Source organism: Cryptotermes secundus, unplaced genomic scaffold (genome assembly GCF_002891405.2).
Source record: "Cryptotermes secundus unplaced genomic scaffold, Csec_1.0 scaffold603, whole genome shotgun sequence".
Taxonomy (NCBI): Eukaryota; Metazoa; Arthropoda; class Insecta; order Blattodea; family Kalotermitidae; genus Cryptotermes; species Cryptotermes secundus.
Genome location: NW_019721770.1, coordinates 655,652 through 681,985, shown reverse-complemented (window position 1 = coordinate 681,985; position 26,334 = coordinate 655,652). Strand labels below are relative to the sequence as shown.

The window sequence follows — 26,334 nt, the reverse complement described above, 5'->3', positions numbered from 1 at the left end:
TTGTAAGATTTGAGGCTTTCACGGCGGTGACTATGAAGAAAGCAGTCTTCTGGGATTTGGCACCGTGTATATGTGGTGTTAACCGACGTTTCGGAGGAACGTATCGCCTCCATCTTCAGGGTAGAAAAAAAATATATAAGAAATCTGCAAGCAAAGAGACCGCTTGCAGAATTCTTATACTTTTTCTTCTGCCCTGAAGATGGGGGCGATACGTTCCTCCGAAACGTCGGTTAACACCACATATACACGGTGCCAAATCCCAGAAGACTGCTTTCTTCATAGTCACCGCCGTGAAAGCCTCAAATCTTACAAAGGCTACTTATTTTAAAAAGTGAAATTATATAAATATTAAAGGGTAGTATCTTCCGGAATTTGAGACCGTGTAGCTGAGAGAAGTGTGTCCACGCTTCGGAGGACTGTAAGACAGAGGCATTACGATCGCCGTGAGAAGCCCAAGTGCAGCTCTCTAAACACTGTACAGTTCTCTCAAGAGAATTTGAACCTTGAGACGGAATTACTCGGAAGCATGTTTCTATCAAAATATTACACGCCTATTCGTGGCCCGTGTTATGCAATCTTCTTTCATCACGGCGACGACGACTGCGACCACGATCTTCCCCCGGGTAGGTGGCTCTAGCACCCCTCCCTCCAGGTCGGACACTGCCGTTCCTCGCTCGGTTATAAATGGACTCGAGTACCTTCACTCTGCGTTAGTCTCGTGCTGAAGTTGAACAGAAGTACTCCCAGGAGGTGATAGTGTGTTTGTAAAGTGACAAGTGATTCTAAGTGTTCCAACATGAGGCAGCACCTGCAGGTACTCAGCAGTGCTGTTATTTTCCATTAGATCAGCAATAATTGTTCCCATGTTTATACTTTAATTATATTTACAAATCAGACAGAGGTAGTTGCTTGCTATCGGTATAGCTGAGATAAATGAGGTAGCTTTTTATTGCTAGTGGGGTAGGACTTCTACTGCGGCCACTTCTTGTCGGTTGTTGGTTAGGTTCATTACTACGACTGAAGAGCTGGAAATAACTGCATCACAATAAAGTAAAATGAGAGGATTTTGTGTTCATGGTAATACAAAACACGAAATTTATTGACCATCTGAATGAATATAAACTACTTGGTAAATACCACAGAGTTAGTTAAATAAATTGTATAATTCATCTCTTGTTTAATTGTATTATATGAATTATCGAATATAGAGAGAAAACATATAAAATATTTCTAATGAAACTTGCTGGAAATGGGAAATTTGGAAAGCCTATAAGAAAATTTATGATAATATTGAAATTAACCTCATTGAAACAAATTGTGCCGATCGCAGTAGCAGCGAGGTCCAAGATATGAACTTTCTTCGCTCGCTCGAACGCTGGGTTCGTGGGTTCGAATTCCACTCGAGGCATAGATGTCTGTGTTTGTGTTGTTCTCTGAGCTGCTTTGCGATGGACTGATCCCCCGTCCAACGAGTCCTACCGAATATACATAGGATTAAGAAACTGAAAAAACGTCCAAGACCCAACAAAAAGGGCTGTGGAGCCATAGATATATAGAAAATTAATTATGAAAATATAAACTGGTCCGATCAACTTACAAATAGAATATGTCTAATATGGGGTTTTGATTACGAACCTTAGGATTCCGTTACCGAAGAGTTAATTAGGTAGTCAGTCATTAGGTCACTTATGATATACGGGAGACTGCATCTTTAAATACATTCTACTGAGCAGAGAAATACATGTAGAGTATTAAAGTTAGCAAATTATCCAATATTTGATTTATTAAATATCACAGCAACACAAAAGAACTGTATCCCAATTTCTTAACGAGGTAGAAAATGCATGTCCAGCCTAGGAATTCCGGCGCTTTCGTTTTTCATTGCCTCCAAATTTTAATTTCATAAATGATGGAGTTTGGTACCCTGCCATAACGAGGCCAGACTTGTTATTTCAAGCAAAACCGTTGATATATGCAATTAAATAAGGGTTTTCACTTTTTAAACAACACATACATCTGTCTGAAGACAATTATTGCTAACATATTTGAAACTTAAGGTAGGTAATGGTAGCGTAATAATTGTAGGTTGTTCTTTCACTTGTGTTTAGTTATCTCGAAATTAGCGAGACTTACTGGAAAAGGGTACAGGGCATAAAAAGTTTTTTTCTATTTTTCTCAGAAGTTTTCATTCAAAACACGTTTCTGTCAGATAAGTATCTAACGACCTGTGCTCCAGATGCGGTGTTCACGTAAGGTGGTCCGATCTGCATGAAAACTGAAATAGCCCGACAATTTTCTTTAAAGTACTTCAATACCAAATTTAATCAAAATAGATTTATCTGTTCTCTAAATTTTTCTTGTTTGCAGACGGGCAGAATGACTTTAATAATCTCCCAACCGGCGTTAAAAAGCGCCCAGAATTATATTATTAAAAATAAATATTCTTTATTAATCAAGATTCAAGGGAGAATATATTTATTCTGTGATAAAAAAGAGTAAGACATTTTGGAATTTAAACGAAGTATAGGTCTACAATTTAGCAGGGAAACATTTGATTAACTTCCATTATATAAAGGTCTGCAGTTAATCTTACAACACAAATTCTTTCAGTATTATTTTTGTGTTCAAATTTTCTGAAAGAAATTTTAAAATTATTTTCTTTTGTAATGTTTAAGTTGATGAGATATATATTTATTTCCAAATGAAGATTCTTATAGTTACCCTCCCAGTTGATGGAGAGAACACTTGAATAGTTTGTGTTTAGCATGAACAAGCACCCAGGCTAATGAGCGTCACCAAGGTCCTGAATAATGTCCGTGCTTGAAAATGACTTACCAGGCATTTGGCTTGTTGTATCCTCTCGCAGTTTCTTTCCTCGAAGAGATAACGGAACATTAGGCTTTAAATTATTAAATTCTATATTTGTTATAGTTCCCACTCCTTAACTTTCAATGAGATACAATACATGCAAACTTCATACTCTTTACGCATTCTTCATCCGTATCAAGCATCTTCGTGTTTCGTCTTACAAGCACGGTAACAGAATATTCTCGAAGAAGAGAGGGGCGGACAGATATCTCTGTGTTTATGGACAGTTAAGGTGGTGATGTTCACTGGAAATCTCCGGGCGTGCTAAGCCGGTCGGCGTCAAAATGCATACAATCGGTACAGGTTTTGTAATTACTTCTTGCATAATGGGCTATGACGCGTATCGGATTTACACTGCGCAATTTTCTAATATTTTCATACTACATGTTAAATAGGGCGCACATAGCACAAGCCGGAAGGTCGCGGGATCCAATCCCGAAGAGGTGGATTTTTTTTTCAATTTACATAATCGTTCCAGGCCCTGGAGTCGAATTAGCCTCTAATAGAAATGAGTACCGGGAATATTGCTGAGGGTAAAGGGCGGCCGGCGGGTAAGGCTGACAACCTTACCGCCATCTGTGAGCCGATTGTCTAGAAAATATGAGAGCCTCAACATCTCGCAAACCTATGGCCCTCCACGGCCTGTTACAGGGATACATTTACTTTACATTTTTACTTTTTAAATGTTAAATAAAACTCAGAATTATTGAAATTATTTTTAATTAGAAATCTATAACAAATCTAAATTAGACTACATAAATTTTAGATGCATCCATAAATCATATGAAACAAAACTACGTAATCATCTTCTAAACACTTTGAATTATTTTAAAAATACATTCATCTTTAAGTGACTGCAGTTTCCTCCTTAGTTATTACTGTATGTTACACACACACACACACACACACACATATATATATATATACACATACATACATACATACATACACAAGGCCACTTGAAATAAAATCGAAGGGCATGAGATGAGCGAAAAAGTGTACAAATGAGAGAGATGAGAAGTACATAGAATATTTTGATCGGGAAATCTGAAAGTGAGAGACTAACAATGGGTATCTTACGAGTAAATAAAACTACGCTCTTAAGTTGAAATTCAAGGAAATAGGATGCGAACTGGGTTAAACTGGCTCAGCATAGGGTCTAGTAATGGCTCTTATGAGCACAGCACTGAATCTTCAGGTTCTATAAAGAGAGATGGGAGATTGCTTTCTGCTTGAAGGACAACCCTGTTTCAATATTTGTGTTGAATCCACTTCTCACTGCCCAGGGTAAGTTCAGTGTTGATGTCACGACTGGTTGCATTAATTATTATACAGCAATTTTTCAAATATTATGTCACAAATACTTAATATATTCATATTGCAAAAAAGAGCCCTTGCTAGCAAGATATATGTTCTCTCTCTTTTCACTATCATAATAATCTACATAGCAGACAAGTAACTGAACAAGAAATAAAACTCACGTTACAAAATTAAAATTTTTCTCGTACAATTAAAAAATCAAGAGCTGAGAATGAAGACTGAAATTGCATCCAGACTCTCTACTGCAAAATTTGCATACCATCGAACATGGGCGTGCACTGTACGTACTAGCAGGAATAAGGAATAAATTTCATGATATCTTTGGGTTCTCTCTGTTAGCTTTGCTGTAAGTAACACAAGAAACAGAACAGTTACAAAATACAAGAAGCAAATATTCCCGCTCTGATATATTTATTAAAGAGTGACAGGCTGTTATGCAACCCACCTAACAGGTAGGTAGTTTGAGCTCCCAGCCAACTACGCATATGTTTATCCTGCTTGCACATTCTTCATATATAGAATCGAAATTGCTGCAGTATCTGTACTTACTGAGTTCTTATTGTAAAACCAACACAACTTGCATTTTTATAATCTCCATTTATGTAAAGAACTTTTCAACTTAGGGGCACGCGGTAACGTAGTTGGTCGAGGCACTATGCTAAAAGCTGGAAGGTCGCGGGATCGAATCCTGATGAGGTCAANGTTTATCCTGCTTGCACATTCTTCATATATAGAATCGAAATTGCTGCAGTATCTGTACTTACTGAGTTCTTATTGTAAAACCAACACAACTTGCATTTTTATAATCTCCATTTATGTAAAGAACTTTTCAACTTAGGGGCACGCGGTAACGTAGTTGGTCGAGGCACTATGCTAAAAGCTGGAAGGTCGCGGGATTGAATCCTGATGAGGTCAGTTTTTTTCCAATTGACCTAATCATTCCAACTGCATTATGGCCCTGCGGTCGACTCAATCTCTAAGAGAAATGGGTACCAGGAATATTCCTGGGGGTAAAGGGCGGCCGGCGATTAAGGCTGATCACCTAACCGCCATCTGTGTGCCGATTGTCTAGAAAATGTGGGATCTCGACCTATCACAATCCTATGGGCCTCCACGGCCTGTTACAGGGATAGCTTTGCTTTTTCTTACCTTTACTTTTCAACTTTGCAAAATAAACATAACATGATATTTGATACTAAATTTTATTTTCCCAAGGCGGCGAATAATAGGATTATGATCTCCTATGATATGGCGCCGCGTAGTTTTGTTGAGATATATGAATATTTCCGACTAGCCTACCGCCTCCGTCTTCAGGTTAAAAGACATCTACCTTAAAGAAGGATCAATCTACTTAAGAAGTTACACGGCGTCACATCCCAGTACACCGTGATCTAAATTCTTATATGTAACACATTTTCTCACTCCCAGCTGACACAATTAACCTTCAAATAAAGTAAGTAGTCCGTCAGAAGTGGCCGTCCTTCCCGCATAGGAACCTTGTTTATAATTTTTGCAAATTCATTATCGCAGTCCGTAATCCACCTCGTCAGTCTTCGGAATGCGATTACAGTCTTCAACGGGCACTATACTGTCATTCGTCAACCTTAGAAAACAACATAAAAAGTAGCCTTGCCTTCATTTGGGAATATAGTCTTTATTTCTATAAGGAAAGATAAGCCAAAACTTATGGTATTGTTTTGTCCGTGTGTCGTCATTTCGTGTTGAACCAGTTTAACAGATTTTCATGAAAATTCATGTTCTTATCGTACAATAAACGTTACTCTAACTCTGTAATGATTAATTTCGTATCATCTGTAAAATAAAATGCTTGATCTTCTGAGATAAAGCATTAATTAATGAAGGATTCTAAATAGTTTTATTGTAATTGAGATTAAAATATACGTGAAATTACTGTTTCGTTTTCAAATTTATGAAGATTATGAACTGTGGCAAGTAGTGCCACAATTTGTATGGGAGCAGAATACAAACACGCGGATCTGTAATTTCTGTTTTAATTTTTTTTTTCTTGGCACTACAGCCCCAGTCGGCCTATGCCTACCTCCATGAACTTTTCCGTCCACTTCGGTTTTTCTAGATCTTACGCATTCGGTAGGACTACTCGGGCGGGTGTACACAAACACAGAAAACGCACACACACAAACTAAACATCCATGCCCTGAGTGGGATTCGAACCCACGATCCCGGTTTCCAAGCGAGGGAAGACAGTACATTCCTTAGACCGCACGGCTACCGTGACCGGCTATGTTTTAAATAGTCTCTTCAAATATTAGTAATTACAAACACGGTCACTGAATTGCAGGAGAATTATTAGACTCGTTACAAACATCTGAAGGAAGGTACGCGTAACAGGCTCTTAATAACTATTTAACTAGCTAACCCCATGTAACAGAAACCTCCTTGTGAAGCCAATTCTCGCCCAGGAATTTAATAAATTCCCAACCTTTTACGAAAACCGAACGTTCGTCATTGGCTCCACAAGAGCCAGCCACTGAGACATACGAATCCAGTCGACATCCTCGAAATCATTTTGTTAAAATTCATCTTAATATTATTACGTCATCTACTCCTGGCTCTTCCAATCTCTCTCTTCCCCTCATGCATTTCTACATTTCTGTAAACATTTTCATCTCTTCCATATGTGCTAAATTGCTTGCCCTTTTTAATCATCTTCTCTCTCTTCCCCTCATGCATTTCTACATTTCTGTAAACATTTTCATCTCTTCCATACGTGCTAAATTGCTTGCCCTTTTTAATCATCTTCTACTTAAACAGCTTAATAACATTTGGCGAAGAACACAAATCGTTATGCTCCAAGTTACCTATTTTCCCATCATCCACTATTTCCTCTCTCTTATTTACTCCCCCATACGCCTTCATGGCATAATGTTTAATTAGTTAAGCAGAGGGACAACTTTACCTTATGCCCAAATGTCTTCCTCTGTGTCCTGTCTACAAATGCTCTCAGCCTCTTAAGTGGAATTCTCGCGCTTATACAAAAGTGCTGGTTTTATTCATTGCTACAACTAACATAATATCATGTGTATGGGGATACGCGTGACTAAGTTAACGGGTTCTAGTTCGGGTGATTGGATCTAATGGCACTTCGATTACAATCTTTCTTAATTAAAATTAATATAGAGCTATCGCTGAATTACACATTTTCCATTCACCGATACATACGCAATAGGTTTCTCAGTTTCCACTCTTCGTCTCCTAGCAACGGATCTCAACATAGAAACTAGCACTTCAAATCACTATGAAGTCTTCTTGCCATTTCTTATTCAATCACCCTGAAACCTCGGAACTCTTCTAAAAACTCTCCTGAACTTAAGTCCCATTCCCATATTCTCTTATATTCTCTCGGCATGGATCCCACAGAAAACGCTTGTCACATGTCAGATTGCGAGCTCATTGATCGGCTACCAGCGCTGGGTGTGGCGCGGACGACATAGGAAACACAGCCTCCTATATTGTTTCGTAAAGTAGCAACGGACTGTTTACTAAGGCGGCTCATACACGTACGTGTCTGGCTCGGCGAGCTTGACTCGGGAGCCGGGCTCGGATTAATTTTACCACACACGCATGAGCATGGCGATCCACACACCGACGAGTTTGGCTCATTGGAACCCGAGCCGAGTCGGACTCGCGACCCAGACACCTAAGTGTATGGGCCTCTTAAGAATATGTCTACCCCGGAACTTGTTTACCAACCCGTTACCTAGCAATGGGTGTACATGTAACAATAGTTTTAATTTGTCATTTGTAATGGCTTTCTGAATCGTTATTAATACATGTGTCAGGATTCCCTGAATGGAAGATCAGAGCATCTCAAGATTTCTGGAGTCACAAGGTAGCACAGAACAACAGTTACTGTAAGGACATACTTGTCCAGATCAAGAATAACTGAACAGACTTTTTTCGTAAATGATTTCCGATTATGCGAGAAATGAAGAAGTGTTATTTAGAGTCAGTGAGCAGAGGAATATCCTATACGAAATAAGAAAACGGAAGGCTAATTGGATTGGTCATATCTTACGCGGTAACTGCCTTCTAAAAGAAGTTATTGAAGGAAAGATAGAGGGGCGGATAGAAGTGACCAGAAGACGAGGAAGAAGACGTAAGAAGATGCTGGATGACCTTGGGGACAGAAGAGGATATTTTCATTTGAAGGAGAAAGCTCTAGATCGCATCAAGTGGAGGAGCTGTTTTGGAAGAGACTGTGGACCTATCGTCTTGACAGATTACTGATAAATGAATGAATGATTTGGGATTATGTCAATACTTCATGGTATAGACAAGTTTAGGTGGCGTACTTAATCATTTAAAGCTATTGATCTAGATCACATACAGAAATTTCAGTTCTCACGAGACAGAATGCATTTCCATTAGGAGAGCGACCACGCAACACTGTTTAGTTAGAAACCGTTGTTTATTCTGAGAATCATACGAAACAATTAAATAACATCTGCGGGGGAGAAGAAGTGCTACACAGAGCAATCACTGCGCTTGCTTGTCCGTGCCATAGCTCAGGCGATTAATTACTGGTTCCCAACCACGAAGGCCCTAATTCGATCCCTGGTCAGATCACATGGATTCGTAATGCACAAAATTGCACTGACATTGATTTTCTTCGAGTACTTTGGGTTCTCCAGGCAATTGTTATCCCATCGAATACTCTGAAGAAATCTATGATCAATACTAGTAGATATATCAAGTGAAATCTGTCTCACCTCACCCCACAAATTAAAAAGACCTCGAGTTTGAAAGGGTTAAGTGAAAGCTGATTTATGAAGGCAAAGAAAAATATTAATAGAATGGTAAAAAAAGCTGTTTTAAAATACTTCTCTTTACCTTTCAGTTTCATATGTCTTTGCGTGCACTTGCCATAAATGCTGCAACTAGACTTCGTGAAGTTTCCTTTCCTGTCACTTTCATTTTTCGCACATTCACACGACATTCAGGTATTCCCTGGTTTGACGTAACGGTATCTACTTCGCATATAACGAGACATTACGAGTTTCTTAAGAAGTTAGTAAGTTTTCATTTGGTCAGTTAATTTCATGTTTCCATGAAAGGTTCGTTGCTCTGTTTACAAACTCCAGCTGATGATCCTTAAAATACATACCATGACCACATACCAACACATAATTACACTTTTCTGATGTTTAAAATGTGCAGCTGATCAGAATCAAACACATTTCATTTCTTCCTACGTACTATATGTTGTCACGTATAAGGGGTTAGTGTGAAGAATAATTGGGGCATCTAGGTTTCGTGATTATATTTTTTGGATACTCACAAATCGTAACTACAAGTAATTATAACACTCTGAAGATTAATGTAACTATAACACATGAAATAAAGCCTTCAAATCATACGTTAAGTCTTCATAGGCAGACATCTAATTCTTCTTCAGCAATTCTCTTAAAACTTCAGCACTTTAATTCTCTCTCCAAATCTCCTGACATTCACAGCTCGTAGATCCAATTCTTTCAAATCCTACAGCACTTTGCCAGCACTCCTGAATATAATGTCTTTCTCGGAAGCTGTCTGTATGTATATTCGTCTGTGGGACATGCTTTACTCATAATCATTATTTAAGTGTTCATCCATCGTAGGTCAATGCTAGGTGAATATGAATATTCCAGCTCCAAAAACTGGAGTCCTTCACAAGGACCGCCATACACAAACCTGTGATTTTCTTAAAAACGACTCTGGCGATTTTAACAAGTTTCAGTAATTTAAGGAAAGCGTCCCTCTAATAAATCACCATACATATGCTTTCAAGAATATAAATGCCGAATACGAAATGTTTTTTTAACGGGTAAGCAGATTGTAACAAAATTTCCATCATCTAGAGAGACCATGGACTCAAAGTTTTGTAGGCCGGAACAAGCTAAATGTACCCAGATTCAAACAGATATAGCAGTTTCGAATCGTTGAATGGCAAATTTGTTTTTTATGTATATTTATTTATGTTTACCATGGACTAAAAATCATTTACGCTTAAAGTAGATAATTTTCTGAAATTTTTGTGTTAGAGTAGCAGAGGGCTGTAATCGGCGAAGCATGTACGGGAAAGTATTTGCAATGTCTTTGCGTCATTTTTTTATTTAGTCAGGAACAAAACGTTGGACGAGTATTCAAATTGTTGGCTTGGTTCCGCCGTCAAATACATAATAATTCTACTGAATAGATATTTCTCGAAAAGAGAAAATGCGCGATCCACGCCACTGTAATTTCTCCCCACGAGCCCACCTACCGTCACATAACATAAAGACACAAAATATTGTCCTTTATGTTACGTAATTATCCTGTTAACGGTAGCCTAGCGGTCTAAGGCATGCACTGTTTTCGCTCGCTCGGAAGCCAGGATCGTGGGTTAGAATCCCACACAAAGCATAGATGTTTGGTATGTGTATGTGTTCAGTCTGTGTTTCTGTTGTCCTGCGTTTAGGTAGAGGCTTTGCGACGAGCTGATCACTCGTCCAAGGGGTCCTACCGTCTGTCAAATGATCATGAAACTGAAAAATCAGAGGCCAGGGCCCAAGAGGGCTGTAGAGTTAGTGAAAAAAATATTACGTAATTATACAAATACCATTTGCTGTTCGACGTCTGTAGACAAATACAAAAGGGAGCGATAGAATGTATTAAGAATCAGACACGGAGAGTTTTTGCAGTCGTCTTTCTTGATATTTCACTCTACTGGAACGAACAGACTGTGGTTTTAACAGATCTTGAATACAAGCATTGAAACACTGCTGGATAAATTGTTACGCAAGTTTCTTTACTACACAGTGACTGGCATTTACAAAACAGTTTGTTCCTGGACGTCCTGAACGTGAAATGAACTTCGTTTCCCATCTGCGTAAAAAAGGCAAAAGAGGTAAAGGCCGTAGGTGGCCATAGGGTTGTGAGACGTCGAGATTCGCACAATTTCTCTAGCAAATCTGCTCACAGATGGCGGTAAGGTTGTCAGCCTTAGGCGCCGGCCTCCCTTTATCCCAGGAAATTCGTGGTACTCATTTCTTTTAGAGGCTGAGTAGAGCCCAGGGCCATAGGTAGGAAGGATTAGGTTTATTAAAAGAAATCAATGACCTCCTCGGGAATCGAACCCTCGACCTTCCGGCTTGTAGCATAGTGCCTCAATCAACTATGCTATCGCGTGTTCCGTTTCCCATAAACATAGTGTTGTAAATGATCTGGAAATAGAAAACCAATTTTCAGTTAATCGCTAATGATGTAGGATTCACTGAAATGTATGAAATTTTAACGTCTCTAAGTGTTGTATAGTTCGAGAGAAAAAAAAATTTGTTATATTACTTTATGGGAGAAGAGCCTTTATCCATACAAAACACGATGCACTCATTGTCGTTGCCACAACTTTCTTTTTCGATTCTGTTGGAATGTGTTCATATGCGTTCGTGATGTCGGAGAACGTATCGAAAATTCAGAGAGCCGTAAATCGAAATATCTTAAACCAGATACCGCTTCTACTTACATCGCATTCCTCTGTAAGTGAGACCGGTTTGATTGCTGGTATTCTCGAAGCGTTCTGTCAGTGCTGCAGGAATTCTGTTACGTGTTTGGAAAGTGGAACAGATCGCTCGGGTACGCCCTTGGAATGAGAGGGAAGGGCCGCGCCAGGGCGTGCAGAAAGCGGAGGCACAGTTCAAGGTGGCCGCCTCGGTTTCTCACGTCACGGCGCAAATTTAAATCAACATACGCCCTGTTGATTCATTACTGGGATTTTACCATAATAATTTTGCCGTTACCTTTAGTAACGTGTTATCGGCTAGAGTTTTTATGTAAGTATTCTTCTGAGGAAGTATGTAGCTTCTTTTTTAGTTTCTTGTGGTGGGGTCAGACTGAATCCACTTGGTGCGCCGGCCACTAACTGGCCTATGGTACCAGCCCCGGATGATAGATGAATGTGGAGAAGTCGGTGGAATGAGAATTGGTAGGTGAAACCGAAGTACTCGGAGAATTTTGCCCAGTGCCACTTTGTCCACCACAAATCCTACATGATCTGGCCTGGGCTTGAACCTTGTCCACCGCGGTGGGAAGCCGGTGACTAACAGCATGGGGTACGGCACGGCCCCGAGGAACTGTCTAACGGGCTGCCTCTCACATCGCCACTGAACACTCATCTCATCTCTGGAGTGCCAGAAAGAATACTCAGACAACATGAAATGTGCATAAAGAAAGGAGATTTACGAGTTTCATGACGTGAACTGCTTAAAGTTTTCCCTGGACTTAATTAAGCACCACAGCAGATGTGTGAGATAATGAACACAGAAGCTTCACGTTTTCTCAAAGTCGGTTCTAGATTGACATAAGTGGCCAGCTTCACGCTAAGGCTGCTTTCACATGGAGGAAAAGATCCTCGGTACTGGGCGAACCGCAGAGCCTATTCTCTTGTCCCTCTCAGTAATCGAACCCGAATAATCGGCTGTTCAGGCCGTAAACGTATAGTTATACGAATTGAGATATACTTCTTACTAAATATTATTCGGGTGATCAAACCAAGGAGGATGAGGCAGGCAGGGAATTGTCGTACATAGAACAGATGAAAAATGCATAAAAATATTAGGTAGAAAATATGAATAGAGAAGATCGTTTGGGAAACGAAAACATAGAAATTGAACACACTGATATGTATCTTGGCCAGTCACGGTAGCCGAGAAGTCTAAGGCATGCGCTGTCTTCGCTCGCTCGGAAGGCGGGATCGTGGGTTCGAATCCCACTCAGGGAATGGATGTTCAGTGTTTGTGCGTTGTTCTGTGTTTTTGTACATGCAGGGAGACCTTGCGACGAACTGATCACCCACCCAAGGAATCCTACAGAATATCTATGATCCAGTAAACCGAAGTGAAGGTAGGCCAAGGTCCACATTGGGGCGTAAGCGCCAACGGAAAATATATATATATATATACATCTTACAGAAATGGAATATAAGGGTGTCGAGTGATTCATTTCGCTACAGACAAGGACCATTGGCGTCATCGTTTGAGCTTAGTAATGTCTTAGTAGTGTCTATGAAAGGTAGAGAATTTCTTGACCAGTTGAGAAGCTATCAACTTCTCAAGAACGGTCCTGCCCAAGAGTTACCTGCTTATAACTGCCAGTGGTAAATTAATGAAGGCTGTTTAATCCAGTTGTCGAGCACAGGTTTTCGTTTCAGACTTAACCCTGTAAGAAATTAAGGCAGTGGAACGACGGGAATTAGAAACGTTTGTTTGTCCTTTACTTTAAATGATGCCCTCAGGCCCACAAGTTGCTAATGCACCAGAGTTAACATGGAATTTCACCTTGAAACACTTCGCGGATTATAAACATTTAGAACTCAATCTTGGCTTTCATTTTCAGGTTTTTCTTCAGGCGAAGTATATAAAATGAACACACAAGAGGGAGGTTGTAATTTATTTATCTATTTATGGTCTATATGAAGAAACTCATTGGCTCAGACCACACAGTCAGATGACAGGATGATTAGTGAATAATGAATTGGAGGAGATCTGGAAGGAGGCGGTCATGGCCTAATTTTAGGTGTCATTCCATATGTTGCCTGGAGGGGCAGAAGAAAACCATGAAAAGCATCAGTCAGATGCAGCCGCTTTTCTGAGAGAGGTTTTGAGACAGAACCTCAATGGAGGGCTACCTATCCGTCTTCTTCTTTCATATACGAAGGTTCTAAACGAATTTTGGTGAAATTTGACATTGCACTTACATTAGTGTTGGGGGAAATTCTTTTAGTACTCCTACCGGCTCAAAGAATTTGCGACCTTGCATGAAGCTGAAATCGGTTTTATTATTCTTTTTAAAAGTGGCTTATCATGCAAAATATTTACACATAGTAGAGGTAAATAGGTAAAGTTGTCCTTGTGTTTAACTAATTAAGCATTACACCATGAAGGAGTATGGAGAAATGGATGTATAGATCCATGTTTTCTTGACCTCAGCACTAGATGGAGGTGAGTGGTAAGCTTCACACCCCGGGCCGCTTTACCTCTGGTGAAAGAGTCTCGGTATTCATTGGATAGGAGGCTGGGTGGGTCCCAAATCCGGTCTGGACGACGTGTAGAAAAGAAAATTCTTGATTCTACCGAGACTTAAACTCCGATCCCTCGGTCGTCCAGCTCGTAACCAGTCGCAATACCTACTATGCTATTCCACCTCCTCATTTTCTGGCTTACTCCCGTTTAAAATTAATCAATTTAACAGCTTATTTGTGATAGTTTAGTGTGATAATCCTTTAAAGCACAGCAGTTACATGGGCCGCCGTCTTTAACAATTAGAAACTCTGTATTTTGCCTGGAGGCTGCTTTTATTGGGTTCGCACCATTCTCGAAATAAACTTCGATTATTTCTCTAAACAGAATAAAGAGAATGATCTCTGCAATGGACTTGCAGTGTGCTTTCTGTGGAAGACTAAAATTTTTAAACATACTTTTGGTGCAATTCTACAAGGAGCCAACTACTTTCCAGAAGCTTGCACTTTTCTCGGTTCTCATAGCAACTTCCTGTTCATCGTGTAAAGCCAACTACATACTACACGCAGTAGACTATTGGTTGCGAAACCTGGGCTTCTACACACAAATCCAGAACCAAAACATTTACTTAAGGATAATTGGAAAATAAACAACCAACGTGAACTTCTTCGTAGATTTTTCACTTATTAAATTCGATGCGTACCTCATGTTAAAACTACAAATACGTGTGAAAAAATACATCTATATACATCTATCCTGGGGATCCAATAGTAGAAGACAATTAGGACAACTCTGAATAGAACCAGTTGACCAAAGTCTGTTAATATACCTAAGAAATTACGTATACAACATATTTTCTCACGAAATTTGAATATTAAACATGGAGTACAAAAGTATACAAAAAAAACGTGACGACATGATGACATAAGATGGAGGAAAGAGTGAGAAATTGCAAATAAGCACTTACTACCACAGTCAATAAGTTCGTGGAATTGCAGCAAAACGTCGTACGGGAATTTCCTGCCAATTTATTTCAGCAATGTTTTCGACAGCTATATCAACGTTGCCAGACTTGCATTGCAGCCAGCGACAACTATTTTTTTGGTAGATGTGGATATGTGTAAGTGTATGTAAATACCTTGTAATATGATGCGATAAACCCACATTCCACGAACTTAATGACTCTACCACGTAGATCGAATTAAAAACAAGTAAAATTTAAACATATAAATATGTGTATGATAAAAGCAGATATGACAATAGCACAGATAATTAGGTAACTTATATGTTATTCTCAACGTCTGTGAGTGGCATATATCCAAGAGAAATTCTTTGTGTTGAAATCATTGCCCACGACAATTGTACAGACAAGTGCAGCTCTTCTGCAGAAAATATCCTCTGCCTGCTAAAGGTGAAGCGACCGCCTCTGTGGTCTAGAGGTCAGCGTTGCTGGCTACAGATCTAGAGGTCTGGGTTCGATTTCCGGCGGTACAAGGTATTTTCTGAGAAGTAGTGGGTCTGGAACCGGGTCCACTCAGCCTCGTGATGATAATTGAAGAGCTATTTCAATACCGGCCACTAGCTTCCACAGCTATTATGGCTTAAGTATTCAGTGTTTTTGTTCAGGATCCATGATGTCTGCCGGTCTGTATTCCTCGCAGGTATCAAGATTAGGGTCTCCTACTGTACTGCTGCACTGTTTGTATGGGTCGAGATACAAGTAATGGAGATCAGGTATTGTTTTAGATTTGCTGGTTCACGGGCTATCCGAATATGGGGTCCCGACCAACTACCTCTGTCAGATACCTTGTTTCAGGAATAATACCATTTCACGGGACATATACAATAGTCGAGATTAAACTGGTTAAATATCAAACTTCCATAAAAATCTCCAGGCAATTATGAAAATGGCCGTATACTGGTCGTCTTACAATTCAGACGGTCTAGCCCGACAGGTGTTTCAATATACTGAAAGTGATTACTTTTTCTCGCCTTGTTTGTACATATTAAGGCACACTTACGTCATTTTCACACATTAAGGAAAATTTATTTCATTTTCATACATTAAGGGATATTTTGTTTTACCCATTATGGAACACTTGTGTCATTTTCACACATTAATTAAAATATTTATAATTTACAGACATTAAATAACAACATGGTGGGAAAAATGTTTTAAATAATTTTGAGGTTGAACTGCTCCAAACTAATTACGAGCAAAAATGGATATTGCTGCAAATAATGTAAAATCCTGTAACACTTTCCAATGTAGATGCAGGTTCAGAATTGAGGTGGTCTTCTGGGTTGTGAGATCACGTCGCAGTCTGCTAGGTACCAATGTAAGCCAGTGGTTTCATCGTAATAATGCGGCTAGTATGTCCCTCCGAAATGTTGATAGCCACCCACAAGACTACGGTGTCGCAACCTAAAACACCACTCTCGGGTCCACTCTCTATGTGTGTGTGTGTGTGTGTGTGTGTGTGTGGATATTTTTGTATCTTAAATTTACGTGGGAAATTTTTCAGACGCTGCCAGTCCTAGTGGGAATCACGGTGCTCCTGCTGGTGTCTCCAGGCCTGGCTCGGCGCGTGCGCGTAAGACCAGTAAATGATGACGTAGAAGATCAGGAAGTGCGGGGTCAACGTGTACAGTACTACGCAGCCCAGGCACCTGCAGACGATTCACAGACCGCTGGGGTTGTTCTGGTATCAAGCCAAGATGCTTACGGGGGCCTTCAGTACTCTCGACCACGGGCACAAACAACTGTTGACGAACAACAGTATCGAACAGTTGGCAGAGCTCTGTCTGCTACCCGCCCAGTTGCAAGGCCCAAGGAAGCTTCAAAACAGCCTCCTGTACAAACTATCCGTAATTACAGCAAGTACAATGATGATGGCTCCTTTACGTTTGGATACGAAGCAGCTGATGGCAGCTTCAAGGAGGAAGTGCGAGGTACAGACTGCGTTGTGAGGGGCAAGTATGGATACGTAGACCCTGATGGCAACAAGAGGGAGTTCACGTATGTGTCCGGCAACCCGTGCGACCCGAACAGTGTCAGTGAGGAAGAGGACGAGCATGCCAAAGGACTGGCTGAAGACAGTGGAGAAGAAAACATTCCAAAAGGACCGTTGAGACCACTGAGGCCAAGACCTACTGTTGCACCCCACACGAGGACAACAACGACACTTTTCCAAGAAAACTACAACCAGGCTGATGAAGATGATCTAGACGATGACCGACAACAGGTGTACCATTCGGCGTCCCCCGTGAGAGGGCGCGTTGTTCCACTACCCACTCAGAGACCACAAGTGTACCAGTACGTCCAGGATGAACAAGATTCCGTAACACAACGCCCAGCAGTCAGAATCACGCCACGTCCTCTCACAGTGGCCACAACTGTCAAGTCACAACTGCCTGCAACCACTTACCGGCCTCAGCTCCTGCCTATATCCGTCACCCCTCGACCTGGTGTCGTATATACCAAACAAGTTACCAGCGTTGGGCATCCAACCCAGTCCTCCCTTTATGCTACTCCCACGACTACGGCTCCTGTTGATTTTGATGCCGAACTGAGGAAATTCCAGCTGCAGAACAACGTAGTGACGACACCACGAACTGTAGCGCGTCCCGCTGTGGCTCTACAGTCACAGTATCAACAGCCTAGGCCAATCACACGACCACAGACAGTATCTCAATCGTCTGCCAAACCTCTGTCCTCGGATCCCGTGTATCAGACGGAACTGGTGTACGATCCATCCAGCGGTCAATACAACACAGTCTTGTACCAGACACTGCCTCAAACAACAGCTGAGGTGAGCCTTAAGCATAGGCTACAGCCGTTTGTGAACACACAGCAGTCCCAGTCATTGTTCACACCTCAGATCTACGAACAGATACAGCAGAACCAACAGCTGTATTCTAGACAGCAGCAACAGCAACAGCGTGTGGTAGAACAGCGGTACGAGCAGCCAGCCACCAAGACCACCGGTCCTCAGAGGTTCCAGCTCTACCAACCACAACAATCTGCTCAGCGTCCTGTACAGCCGTTCTACTATGTAGCGCCCTCTGACGTCGGTGGGCAAGCCCAGGGACAAATCGACGCTTTCCTCAGGGGACACAATATTGCGTTCTGAATATATCCCTGAAACAAATGGGACCAGTGAGGCGTCCCAGTACTCGTGCATTTGAAGTGACATAAATATTGTACTTTGTCGGACTGCGTCAACAGCTCAGAGGTTCTTCCCCTTCTGACAAAGTCCAAAGTCATTGATGTGAGTAGAGCAGTGGTTCCCAAACTGTAATTAGCAAGCCCTAAGGCGTACGCAAAAATATGAAAGGAGACAACTGGAAAAATGCCAAATATCGGAATTCTTTTGTGCCAATTTTTTAAGACAAATAAAAAAATAAATCATTAATTTTAATATGGAGGTTCTGTTTGTTTCTTCGAAGAAACATTATAAAAATCTCTCTTCTTTGCATAGCTACACTACCTTTCTCTTCAGAGAGGTAATGAATTCTGAAACACTCTATAAATATTTAGCTTTATGGTGTGTTTCATATCAGGTTGATGTTTGGAAGTTAATAAAATAAAATCCAGGGAAGGAATTTCCCCAAATTATATAATTTGATAAGATTTTTTTTTCGGGTTTGTTAGGGAGGAATTCGGGAATTGGTAAAGTTTGGGAACCACTGATGTAGAGGTAAAACGATTATTTCTGACACATATTATTCACAACCAAAAAAATAATTACAGCAACTGCTCGAAAAAAGTATTCAACGCGAAAATATTTGAGATACTTTTTTCGTGTATTTCATAATACTTTATATTCCAAGAACGAATGCCTACCAATGAGAGTAACCAAATTTACTTAGGAGCAAATTGTGCCATTTATATGAGATACGGCCCTCCATAAGAGGGGCCAAAGTCTCCCAGTGTATGGTACTATTACGTGCGCTACAGCAGTGACAGGGCTCGAAAATGAGCAAATTTCTCTCCACACATATAAGTGTAATGATGTATATTATGGGAGAATTAGGTGTAGAAGATGAGGAATAGGAGAGCAGGTAACTGAGTAAACTAACGACGGAAAACCCATGAAAGGATAAAGCCAAGAACATGAAGTTTCTCTTCATAACATGTAACATGTTTTATTCATCGACCGATAAGAAGTCATGACACTCAAAATATTCTCATAACGTCCTGTATAAGACTTGACACCACTTTCCAGTTTATGCCTGAGCTATTCTGTCTGCACATCGCTGCAAATGTTGACCAACTTCAGATGCTAATGCTCATATATGTTACTCGTAGCAGTCTAATATTTTCCATAACCTTCTGCCACCAGAGCCTAAAATACTTTTGTAAAATATAAATTTATCTCTATACAGTTATGCAATTAATTTGGATTATTATTTAATGACGTACTTAACACAGATTATTAAGATTAAATATACTCTTCTGGTCTTTCTTATTCTCACTCTTTTTTTCTATCTTATTTCTCATTCTTAGTCCATAGGCGTGGAGCATTCCAGCCTTTTATTCTCAAATTATTTACTTTCACAACTTCATATGTTGCTTGTGACAAATGTCATTTTAATATTGTAGTTATGTGTATAGGATATTGGTGGGAAATCCAGAATGAAAGAGACCACTGGGAAGACCAAGGTGTAGGTGGGTGGACAATATTAAAATTGATCTTAAATAGAATGGGATGGTATGGATTGGATTGATCTGACCAGTGGAGGGCTCTTGTGAACACGGTGATGAACCTTCGGGTTCCATAAAATGTTGGGAAATTCTTGAGTAGCTGCGGAATTGGCGATTCCACCAGAAGGGCTCAGCTCCATGAGTAAGTAAGTTGCTATAGAACCTTACGCCTACATTTTCAAGCATGAATTTCTCTACCCTAGAAACAGAGGCAGGAGAGTCAACCGAAGATTTAGTAACCACACACAGAATTATTCGGCTTTGTACAACGGAACACCAAAATATTGTGTTTCTCCGCAGTGAAAAGCTCAGGTCTTAACAGATTTGTTTTTGGTCTTCCAAGTTCATGTATTTCAGTCTGTGTCCAGTAAATTAGTTATTTCAGTCTCATATATCCCCTTGTTTCTACATATTCTTATTCATATAAAATTTCATTCCAGACCAAATTTAGATTTAGCTTCAGAATTAAATACAAATACAAATTGAAATCCACTGATCTCTAATAAGCCCATTTTCTATTCTTACATTCATTTCACCCCTAACTTCTGAATTACAGTGGAGAATCATTACTATTATTGTGTATTTATTCTATGTTATATTTAGATTAGATTTATTCTGATACAAGATACTGATCTAGTTTCAGTTCAGTATGTATTTTACTTTCTTAATTCCTTGCAGCATAAATAACAGGAAATCCACTAAAACTGAAGTAAATTTTTGTTCCTTCCATTGTAGGCATTTTGTTTAAAATTCTAAGAATGGTTTGCGAATATTGGCGTTGATGAAATGAGAAATTATTTTAATACAACACATCTGAATCAGCAAGTATTCTAATGATGACTTACTACATGAAAGACAGTCTTTCTTGAGTTGATGATTATCAGTGACCCAGAAATTAATTCTTGTCACGGAAACCGAACATGAATCGCTACGATTAAAGAGAACCAATAGTTGGATCCTTTGGCACCTCAGTCCAGCTCACGGAAGGTTCGCTTCAATACTTCCCATGTACCCGTGAGGTACCTCCCATACAAATGAATGAATTGGACTGAATTAATCACCTGCATAATAAGATCAGTGAAACCCTTCTTATCCTGTTTCAGACATTAGAAAGTAACTAAATATGGCTCGTTAGTAAAGAAATTCTAGACCAAATATATCTATAGAAGTGTTTATTGCGAGCCAAAACTAAGCCACAAAACTTAATATATTGCTCTGTGGTCAGAAATGTACATGATATGAGATTTCGCACACAAACAAATAATTACAGAATAATTACACAATAAAATGAATCTGTAGAAACCTACAATAAGAAACCATTCGGCGTGAACAAACTTACTGTAAACAATCCACTTATTTAAACTGCTCTGCATGTTTCTGCCCTTTGGCATGAAACCTCTCTATTTATATTTATTAATTTCAGATAACATCGTGAGGTACGTATTAAAATATATTCCTGTGTTATACTTGCAGACATCTGACAAGAAACAGGAAAAAGTATCAATCCGAAAATACAGCATAGAACAAGAAACCTTTTTCCCGTTAATATTTTAATGTATTTTGTAGCCTATGTCTGTATAACTTACGATTTTACTAAGAACTGCCTCAATTTTAAAACAATATGTAAGATTTGAAGTTTTCACGGCGGTGACTATGAAGAATGCCGTCTTCTGGGATGTGGCGCTGTGTAGATCTTGTGTGAACTGACTTTTTGGAGGAACGTATCGCCTCCATCTTCAGGGTAGAAAAATCCGAGAGAGAGGAACCAGAGAGAGCAGGTGGATGCAGACTGCGGATTCTTCTACCCTGAATATGGAGGGGACATGTTCCTCCCGAAACGTCGGTTCACACAAGATCTACACAGCGCCACATCCCAGAAGACAGCATTCTTCAATTTTAAATCAAGTTTCCTTTGCTATTGGACCTCTGAAGATGGTCTTAAAGTGCGCAATCATATAAGACCATAAAAGCAATAATTACGTTACTCATATTAAACTTATTTACTCTGGATGTTTTATCATTCGAAGATTAATAGAATACAGGGAAGATGTCTTGTGTTAAAATATATTAACAGCTTTATACATTGCTAGAGAAGAACTTGAATAATAATTAATATTCTGTTCTTGTGTCAGAAATATTCGTGATATGAGAAATTCTTCGCAGAGAAGTATTGGTAGAGAGAAGGAAGAAGTCGAAGTGAGCGTTGTGTTGTCATTGCAGTTTCCACGAGAACTGATTTGTTAACTGTTTAATTATCTCTTTATTTTGGCGCTTGTAGCTCAAGCCCAAACAACACGAGTCTGAGTGACTGAAGTGCGTGCCTGTGAGTGTGTGTGTGTGAATGTGTTTCACTATCAGTCGCGAAGTGAAAGTGGTCCGCCCAGCTGGCTTTGTTATGAATGGTTTAGTAACGAACTATACTTCATGTGGAAACGTTCTCTTTCACTTTTATAGATACGTTAGGTACAATACAGAATAATTATTGTTACTAGATCCAGACGTTTCTTTCAAATCAATACCTTTGGTTCCATTACATTGCAAACATTTCCCCATATAGAAAAAACAATCTTCTGAAACAAGAATTGCATGACAGAAATAAGCTCTCTGTGCACTTTATATATGAAATGAGTGTATAGTGAGATTATATTATCCTTCTTTTTCGATAGTTTTTTTTTTCAAAACTACTTGATGGATTACGATTAAACTTGACAGTAGTTTTAAAATTGTGCAAATGTATTACTTGTGCATACCGATCAAATGAATACCACATTTACACGGCACTCATATCAAACATAACAAGTTTCCAAAAATTCTTTCGTTACAAGAATAATTTTTGTTAACGACTTAGTTGTTTCGATGTCAAAAATTGATATTTACATTACATCTTAATGAGGATTATGTTTATATGAAATCAATTAATTTATTTCTAAGAAGTATAATTTTTCTTTTTTATTATTTTTTCAACAATTTTTTTCCCCTTGGCACTACAGCCCTAGTGGGCCTAGGCCTACCTCCGTGAACTTGTCCCTTAACTTCGGTTTTTCTAGATCTTACACATTGGGTAGAACTCCTTGGGTGGGTGATCAGTTTTTCGCAAGACCTCTACCTGCACACAAACACAGAAAAACGCAGACACGCAAATTAACATCTATGCCCTGAGTGGGATTCGAAACCACGATCCCGATTTCCAAGCGAGCGAAGACAGTACATGCTCTAGACCGCTCACTATCATGACCGGCTTTTTCAACAATAGGTTACAATATTTTTAACATCCTAAACCTGACCATTTGAAGTCTATATCACAACAAAATTGAAATATATGTTATATCTACAAAATAACTTTTCCCGCCTCTCAACGTCTGTGTCCCACCTAATTACAAATTTTATCAAACGAGATCTCAAGCAAGAAATTGGCTTTCATGTCTCTTAATGGTCATTTTAGAAGCCTCCGTAATTAAACGAATTCCTGAGAACCTTCTGTGTGCACTGACTGTGGTTATGTGTAGCCGGCTATTATCTATGGACCAGTGAGAAAGAGGACAAGCGTTTGGTTTCAGCTTTAACAATGATCACGCTTGAACTTTTCCACGGTAATTCCCTCAGACCGTTTCATTACAGGATCTCACTCTCGCGTTCTCATACGTTGACAATTTTATGTGTAATAACAAAAGGAAAACATAATGATACAGGAAATGTGTTCAGTCTCACAACGTTTTCACTTAGTATTCCCCCGCTTATTTCAGCATCCGATGGCATTTCTCTGTAACTGCTAGTGTTATGAAAAGGATTCTCTTCTCGATTTCACTGTGTGTCTTTTTGTTCTTATCTCGCATTTCTCTGGGCCATGGAAATATTTTCCTATCATTCTTAAGTCATGGTTTATCTGCATGGAAGAAAGTCTAACCCGTGGAACAATGCCCACATTATTATGTGGGATTAGGGCGAGAAGACTAATAGACAACAGTGAAAAGCATACAAAACCTCCAAATGTCCTGGGAGGATTCGAAACCAGAATCCCATTTCTTTCTACAGTCTTGGCACTACCCAGATAGGCACCCCCACTATTTCCTTTATTTCTTTCTCAACAACGAATTATGAACAATAAGTTATATTTGGGCAGTATGTTTACATATCAATGTCTTCTTATTTAGTGTTTGTCAGAAAATGTATTTTGTTATTCTATCCTGTCTTATTGTAAATGACATTTTCTCATTATTTTACACAGTGTGTCTGAGAAGTTTATGATAAATATGTTTGGTCCTATAAAATGTTTCATACGCTATTTTTGTTTCGTAATAAAGAGTATACAAGTCACTTTGCCATCAGAATCAACCCTATCAGCGCTTCCTTTATCTCAGAATAGAAACATTCACAGCGACTAAATTCAATAAACATGTGGAGAGATCAGCCGCGTTGACACGGAAAAAGGATCCGAAGTTTTGGAGAATATCTGTGCTTTACAGCGTCTCAAATATCTCAGAATCCTGTTGCATTGAAGTACCTATCACTCTTTCAGTTTCTCACCCGTCTATAATGCAACACCCTTTTTATTTTAGATGACACCAAACTTAAATTCAAATGACTAAAATGTCAGTTAAAGTGCTCTTAAAATATATATATGTATAGAAAAGGTAGAATATAAAGTTATCCCTGTAAGCCGTGGAGGCCCATATGGTTGTGAGAGGCTGAGGCTCCCACATCATCTAGTCAATCGGCTCACAGATGGCGGTAAGGTTGTCAGCCTAACGCGCCGGCCGCCATTTACCTCCCAGGAAGATTCCTGGTACTCATTTGTGTTAGAGGCTGAGTCTACCCCAGGGCCATAGTGCAGCTGGAAGGTTTAGGTTAATTGAAAAAATCCACCTCATCGGGAATCGAACTCGCGACCTTCTGGCTTGTAGCATAGTGCCTCATCCAACTACGCTACCGAGTACCCCCACACATATATTCTATGTCTGGCTCCTGACGTCATACCCATTCCTTATGATGGGGGTAAGCGAGAATCTCCATTCCGTGTCGAAGTAGTTGATTGCCCGAGAATATTTTGTTGCCTCGTTGAATCACTCCTTCCTTGCCTCTTTTAATTGCTTCGTTAACATATTTGCACCGATTCCTCATAGGGTCTCCTGAGCGCCAGCAAACAGATTCACGTTATGTATATCAGAGATACCTCAGACAATAGAGCAGTCGGACGTGTCTTTGTAGTGGTGTAATTCAATCATTCCTCAGCAATTCCGGACCAAATGGTTGCATTCAAGACTAATTTCCTTCGAGGTCAAAACACCGCACCTACAAAAGCCGCGCAATGAATGTAGACTGGACGGCCGGAAATATAATCCTGACAGACGTTTTGTGACTCTTATGCGATCGTGTACAAAGCGATTGAAATAAATGCATACAATTAAGAAATCGTACATGTCCCTTACTTCGCTCTTCCACATATTAATTTAAAAAAAATTATACGAAGTTCTTTATCAAATTCAGTAAGTAAGTAAGCTCTACGTATACTTGGTTACTGTTGTGTTTATGTGTTGCCTGTGGTTCTGTATGGGTGTGAAATTTGGTCTCTGACATTAAGGGAGGAACATAGACTGAGGGTGCTTGAGGACAGGTTTCTGAGGAGAATATTTGGAAAAAAAGAGATCAAATTAAGGAAGACTGGAGAAAACTACATAATGAAGAGCTTCGTAACTTGTACTCTTCACCAAGTATAATTTGAGTGATCAAGTCATGGAGGATGAGATTGACAGGGCATGTAGCACGAATAGTAAAATGTGGAGAAGAGGAATGCATATAGGATATTTGTGGAAAAGTCAGAAGGAAAGAGACCACAAGAAGACCAAGACGTAGGTGGAAAGACAATATTATAATGGATGTTGGAGAGATAGGATGGAATGGTATAGACTGGATTGATCTGGCTCAGGATAGGGACTGGTAGAGGGCTTTTGTGAATAAGGTAATGAACTTTCGGGTTCCATAAAATGCTGGGGAATTCTTGAGTAGCTACACAATTGGCGGCTTCTCAATGATTCGGCTCCATGAGTTAGTGAGTTATGTGCTGCAGATTTGAGAATACTTAAAAATTACGTTTTGTCAATTAGATAATTTATGGTTACCTAATAATATTTCAAGCATAAATCTTTCTCTGTTACATTTGTGAGCAGCAATAGTATCAAAATGTCCCCATCTGAGCCCCGAGCAAAAGTAATCCCATCCCTGAGGCTACGGATTATTTATTTATTTAGATGAAATTACAGGAGGTTGAAGAAAACTGCATAATGAGGAGCTTCATAACTTGTACTCTTCTCCAAGTATAATTAGAATGATCAAGTCAAGGAGGATGAGGTGGGCAGGTTACGTAGCACGAATGGGGGAGACGAGGAATTCGTATAGGATATTGGTGGGGAAACCAGAAGGAAAGAGACC

At 39.6% G+C, this 26,334-nt stretch overlaps 1 protein-coding gene and 1 long non-coding RNA gene across 3 annotated transcripts in view; one reads left to right on the top strand and one right to left on the bottom strand.

Moving 5' to 3' along the window:
• The window catches only part of LOC111875738, a 164,123-nt gene that overhangs the window by 108,274 nt on the left and 29,515 nt on the right, over positions 1–26,334 (bottom strand). Inside the window, exons 3-4 of one of the 2 annotated variants that reach the window (XR_002844792.2) lie at positions 2,836–2,874; positions 1,452–1,475 (exon numbers count right to left, since the gene is read on the bottom strand). This is a non-coding gene — a long non-coding RNA (uncharacterized LOC111875738). Of the gene's footprint in view, positions 1–1,451; positions 1,476–2,835; positions 2,875–26,334 lie in introns of those variants that run through there. The other variant, XR_004512643.1, reaches the window with a different exon arrangement.
• Positions 702–19,861, top strand: LOC111875736 (putative mediator of RNA polymerase II transcription subunit 12). Its single transcript, XM_023872218.2, has 2 exons — positions 702–814; positions 16,727–19,861. The coding sequence occupies exons 1-2, from the start codon at positions 797–799 to the stop codon at positions 18,332–18,334; spliced, it is 1,626 nt and encodes a 541-aa protein (XP_023727986.1). The 5' UTR covers positions 702–796; the 3' UTR covers positions 18,335–19,861.